This window comes from Aquarana catesbeiana, linkage group LG05, assembly GCF_042186555.1.
Source record: "Aquarana catesbeiana isolate 2022-GZ linkage group LG05, ASM4218655v1, whole genome shotgun sequence".
Lineage (NCBI taxonomy): Eukaryota > Metazoa > Chordata > Amphibia > Anura > Ranidae > Aquarana > Aquarana catesbeiana.
The window spans coordinates 649,340,701-649,346,136 of NC_133328.1; the positions used below are offsets into that span (position 1 = coordinate 649,340,701).

The window sequence follows — 5,436 nt, forward strand, 5'->3', positions numbered from 1 at the left end:
CCTCATCAGTGCTCACCAGTACCTTCTCATCAGTGCCCACCAGTGCCTCCTCATCAGTGCCCATCAGTACCTCCTCATCAGTGCCCATCAGTACCTCCTCATCAGTGCTCACCAGTACCTTCTCATCAGTGCCCACCAGTGCCTCCTCATCAGTGCCCACCAGTGCCTCCTCATCAGTGCCCATCAGTACCTCCTCATCAGTGCCCATCAGTACCTCCTCATCAGTGCCCACCAGTACCTCATCAGTGCCCACCAGTACCTCCTCATCAGTGCCCACCAGTGCCTCCTCATCAGTGCCCACCAGTGCCTCCTCATCAGTGCCCACCAGTGCCTCCTCATCAGTGCCCACCAGTGCCTCCTCATCAGTGCCCACCAGTGCCGCCTCATCAGTGCCCACCAGTACCTCCTCATCAGTGCCCATCAGTGCCTCCTCATCAATTGCCTCCTGATCAATGCCCACCAGTGCCTCCTCATCAGTGCGGCCTCATCAATTGCCTCCTGATCAATGTCCACCGGTACCTCCTCATCAGTGCCCATCAGTACCTCCTCATCAGTGCTCACCAGTACCTCATCAGTGCCCACCAGTACCTCCTCATCAGTGCCCACCAGTGCCTCCTCATCAGTGCCCACCAGTGCCTCCTCATCAGTGCCCATCAGTACCTCCTCATCAGTGCCCACCAGTACCTCATCAGTGCCCACCAGTACCTCCTCATCAGTGCCCACCAGTGCCTCCTCATCAGTGCCCACCAGTGCCTCATCAGTGCCCACCAGTACCTCCTCATCAGTGCCCACCAGTGCCTCCTCATCAGTGCCCACCAGTGCCTCCTCATCAGTGCCCACCAGTACCTCCTCATCAGTGCCCACCAGTGCCTCCTCATCAGTGCCCACCAGTGCCTCCTCATCAGTGCCCACCAGTGCCTCCTCATCAGTGCCCACCAGTGCCTCCTCATCAGTGCCCACCAGTGCCTCCTCATCAGTGCCCACCAGTGCCTCCTCATCAGTGCCCACCAGTGCCGCCTCATCAGTGCCCACCAGTGCTGCCTCATCAGTGCCCACCAGTGCCGCCTCATCAGTGCACATCAGTGAAGAAGAAAAATTACCTGTTTGCAAAATTTTATAACAGGCTATGAAAAAAAAGTTTATTTTTTTTTTAATTTTCGGGCTTTTTTGTCTGCTTAGCATAAAATAAAACCCCCCAGAGGTGATTAAATACCACCTAAGGAAAGCTCCATTTGTGTGAAAAAAATGATAAAAATGTCACGTGTGTACAGTGTTACATGACCGCGTAATTGTAATTCAAAGTGTGAGAGCGCTGAAAGCTGGTCTGGGCAAGGAGGGGGTAAAAATGCCCGGTAAGCAAGTGGTTAAGTCTCCACTGAAAGCAATGTGACAGGGTGACAACTGGGAGACAAGGACACAGCGTTGTCACCCTATAACAGGACGCTCCTATTTTAATAAAATTTGCAGATTAAAAAAGACCGATCGTCTGTACAAGCAATCGCTCTGCCTCTCCGTTCTGCAATCAGTACACTCTGATGGCCCCCCCCCCGCTGTCACCCACACACGACACTCACCATCCTTCAGAATCTCATCCGGGGGTCTCCACAAGACACTGACCACACGGGAGGGGCTGGAAGAGTCCAGAGCCGCCCTCTTCACCGCACGGGAGGGATCTGCAACACAGACAGGGATCTGGAACTGGATTTGTATGGGGTCATGAGGGGGCGTGGCTATTCGCGGTGACAAGCCGTAACGTGGGAGGACATGGGGGTGTGGCTATTAGAGGTGACAAGCAATTTGTGACGTCACCAGAAGGGGTGTGGCTATAACGCGACAAGCAGAAATGTGATATCACAGGGGGAGTGGCTATAACATGTGACTGCAGAAATACATGCCCGATGCCCCTACTCCACCTAAAGTTGGTACCAGAGACTGACCTGCAGGGTGCGGAGCATGGGGTTGCGCCCACGGGCGGCTAGCTGAGATCTCTTTTAGACAATTCACCAGACCGTGCAGGTGGGACTTCCCAGGTGAGATTTCTGGAAAATAAACAAATTTAATATTACCTGCCAAAATATATTCTGTTCAGCAAGTCTTGTGATTCACAAACCCCTGAATGAAAAGGATGGCATGTTCAGATTTCAAGGTGTAGAACTGTTAAGACAATTTCCTGGCTAGGCCATACAACTAGCAATCTGAAGTGAGGACTAATAAAAGCACCAATGGGCCGAACCTTGGGGGCGGGGACTCTTCCTATCCGCGGTGGACCTCCAGGGCGAGGCTCCCAGTCTAAGGTGTTCCAACATGCCGGGGGATGGAGCCATCGGAGAGCTCAGGACTTTTCTGCCACAAATTGGTGATTCCGTCGGGTCCCGCTCACTCCCAGAATCCTCTGCAAAAGAAGAGAACATGAAATATAAACACTGGATTACCTGAAGCCACTACTTGTACATTAAATGTTTAATAAAATATTAAGCTGAAATCACTTGGTGTCACCCTCCCCTCGTCCCTGATCCAGTGCCGGGTCTTCCCTCTGGTACGCAGCTGTGGGCACTTCCATGTTCCACTTGGAATGCTGACTTCACAGCAAGCCGGTGCTCTGCTAACATTGCTTGGCAATTGAGCAACGAGTTTGAGGCTAAAGTCAAGCCACCCCCATGCCTCTAGCATCTACCTGTGTCCTCCATGACCCCCAAAACTCCAGTGTCTTCCAGGACCCTGAGAATCCTGTGTCCCCCAGGACACCTCAAACTCCTGTGTCCGCCACGACCCCCCGAGATTCCTGTGTCTTCTGTGATCCCTGCATTCCTGGGCCTTCAGCGGCTCCTAAACTTCAACCCTGTGACCCCAGTACAACTGTGTCTCTAGTGACCCTAACATTCCTGTGCCTTCTGGTATTCTGTTGACCCTTGTGCACACTGTGATCCCTCTGTTTCTAGTGACCTTGATAAACCCAGTGCATCCAGCTTCTACTAGTTTCTTCCATGACCCCCAAGACTCCCGCATCCTTCGTGACCCCCAAGACTTCCGCGCCCTTCAAAACTCCCGTGACCCCCAAGACTTCCGTGCCCTCCGTGACCCCCTAAACTCCCACGCCCTACGCGACCCCCTAGACTCCCGCACCTTCCGTGACCCACTAGACTCCCGTGCCCTCCTAGACTCCCATCACCCCCAAGACTCCTGCGCCCTCCGTGACCCCCTAGACTCCTGCGCCCTCCAAGACTCCCGCGCCCTCCCCAAGACTCCCGTGACCTCCCCAAGACTCCCGTGACCTCCCCAAGACTCCCGCACCCTTCAAGACTCCCGTGACCCCCAAGACTCCCGCGCCCTCTGTGACCCCCAAGACTCCCGCGCCCTCTGTGACCCCCAAGACTCCCGCGCCCTCTGTGACCCCCAAGACTCCCGCGCCCTCTGTGACCCCCAAGACTCCCGCGCCCTCCGTGACCCCCAAGACTCCCGCGCCCTCCGTGACCCCCAAGACTCCCGCGCCCTCCGTGACCCCCAAGACTCCCGCGCCCTCCGTGACCCCCAAGACTCCCGCGCCCTCCGTGACCCCCAAGACTCCCACGCCCTCCGTGACCCCCAAGACTCCCACGCCCTCCGTGACCCCCAAGACTCCCACGCCCTCCGTGACCCCCAAGACTCCCACGCCCTCCGTGACCCCCAAGACTCCCACGCCCTCCGTGACCCCCAAGACTCCCACGCCCTCCGTGACCCCCAAGACTCCCACGCCCTCCGTGACCCCAAGACTCCCACGCCCTCCGTGACCCCAAAATCCCCACGCCCACTGCGACCCCCAAGTTTACCTTGCCCTCCAAGACTACCGTGACCCCCTAGACTCCCGCGCCCTCTGTGACCCCCAAGACTCCCGCTCCCTCTGTGACCCCAAAATCCCCACTCCCTCCGCGACCCCCAATACTCCCGTGACCCCCAAGACTACCACGCCCTCCGTGACCCCTAAGACTTCTGCACCCTCCGTGACCCCCGCGTCCTCCAAGACTGCTGTGCCTTCAGAGACTCTTCAACCCCAGTGTCTCCAGTAACCCCTGCACTCCTGTGCCTCGCTGACACCTGTGCGCTTATGTAACCTCAGCACTACTATGTCTCCAGGGACCCCAGCATTCCTGCATCTTCAGGTACTCTGTGACCCCCATAACTCCTCTGTCCTCTGTGACCCCCATGACTCGAGTCCTCTATGACCCTTGTGTCTTCAGATACTCTGCAACCCCAGTGTCTCCAGTAATCCCTGAACTCCAGTGACCTGAGCAATTCTGTGTCTCCAGGTAACCCCCAGCATTTATGCACCTTCAGGAACTCCGGTGACCCCTGTGTTTCCCATGTCCTTGATGATTCCTGTGCTCTCCAGTGTCCCCTGTGTATGTTGTGTCACACAGTGACCCCCGGAGTATCCTGTGACTCCAGTAGGGATAGAGGAAGATTTCACCTAAATAAAGCTGAATCAGCACAAGGGACACCGCCTATCGACGGAAAGTTATGTCCCTTGTGCAGATTTTTCATTTTTTTTTTTAAATTTTAGCTACACTTAGGCTTTAATATAAAGAGAAGTGCTGGCACTGACAAACGTGGCTCTGTCCATGGCATTACAATGTACTGGACCCCCTTCCCCTGAATAGCTGGTTCCTCTGTCCGGCCGGGCACACCATGCGGCAGAGCGGTACCGGTCACTGACCTTGTTTAATCTTTATATTCAGATCCTTCAGAGCCATGCTGCTGGCGCCATCAGACAGAGAAGTTGGCGATGCGCTGATATTCCGGGGAAAGGATCCGGCAGGAAAGGATGGTGGAAGAGAAGGCCATCTATTCTCCTCGTCTATAATGGAAGGGAGAGGTGAGTGATATACTGGCCCTAACCTGCATCTATTCACATTACACACCCCACCCCCTCACCTGCGGGGAAGGCTTGTCTGCCGATGTCTGTGGGGCGACACTCCCAGGATCCAGGTGCAGGGTGCTTGTATACGAGCGATGACTTGATCTTTATGAGTGGGACATCGCTCTGCTTCCAGGGACAACACCGGCCGGGCTGCAGGTCACGGGGAGCTCCTCTGACAGGGGAATACAATACTCATCATTTTGGGAATTTATTTTATCTTTCCTAAAGAGAACCTGTCATAATAGAAGTCACCTGGCAGAGCCGAGGCTTCCATCCAACATGAAAGCTGCCCCAGCCTGACCCATGTGGTGCTTTTTCTGTGACTAGTATGGCATTGCATGTGATGTATAGAAGAGGGCCACCTTGACAGGTTCAATAAGTGAAAAACAATCAAATATAAACATTAGAAACACAAGGACTGTCACTGCTGACCTCCTGAATGTACAAAGTGTCTCTGGATTTCATACGGTTTTAGTGATCATCCTGGAACAAGCATGCAGATCATACAGAAGCTCGGAATACTTGTTCCGGGTAATGAAGCC

At 54.7% G+C, this 5,436-nt stretch overlaps 1 protein-coding gene across 1 annotated transcript in view; it reads right to left on the reverse strand.

The window, feature by feature from the left end:
* LOC141145674 (uncharacterized) overlaps positions 1–5,082 on the reverse strand; it is a 27,779-nt gene extending 22,697 nt beyond the window's left edge. The window contains exons 1-5 of the mRNA XM_073632521.1: positions 4,909–5,082; positions 4,691–4,831; positions 2,234–2,392; positions 1,938–2,039; positions 1,575–1,673 (exon numbers count right to left, since the gene is read on the reverse strand). Coding sequence (XP_073488622.1) covers positions 1,575–1,673; positions 1,938–2,039; positions 2,234–2,392; positions 4,691–4,727 — 397 coding nt within the window. The 5' untranslated portion in view covers positions 4,728–4,831; positions 4,909–5,082. The remainder of the gene's footprint in view (positions 1–1,574; positions 1,674–1,937; positions 2,040–2,233; positions 2,393–4,690; positions 4,832–4,908) is intronic.
* Between the last annotated feature and the right edge of the window lie 354 nt (positions 5,083–5,436).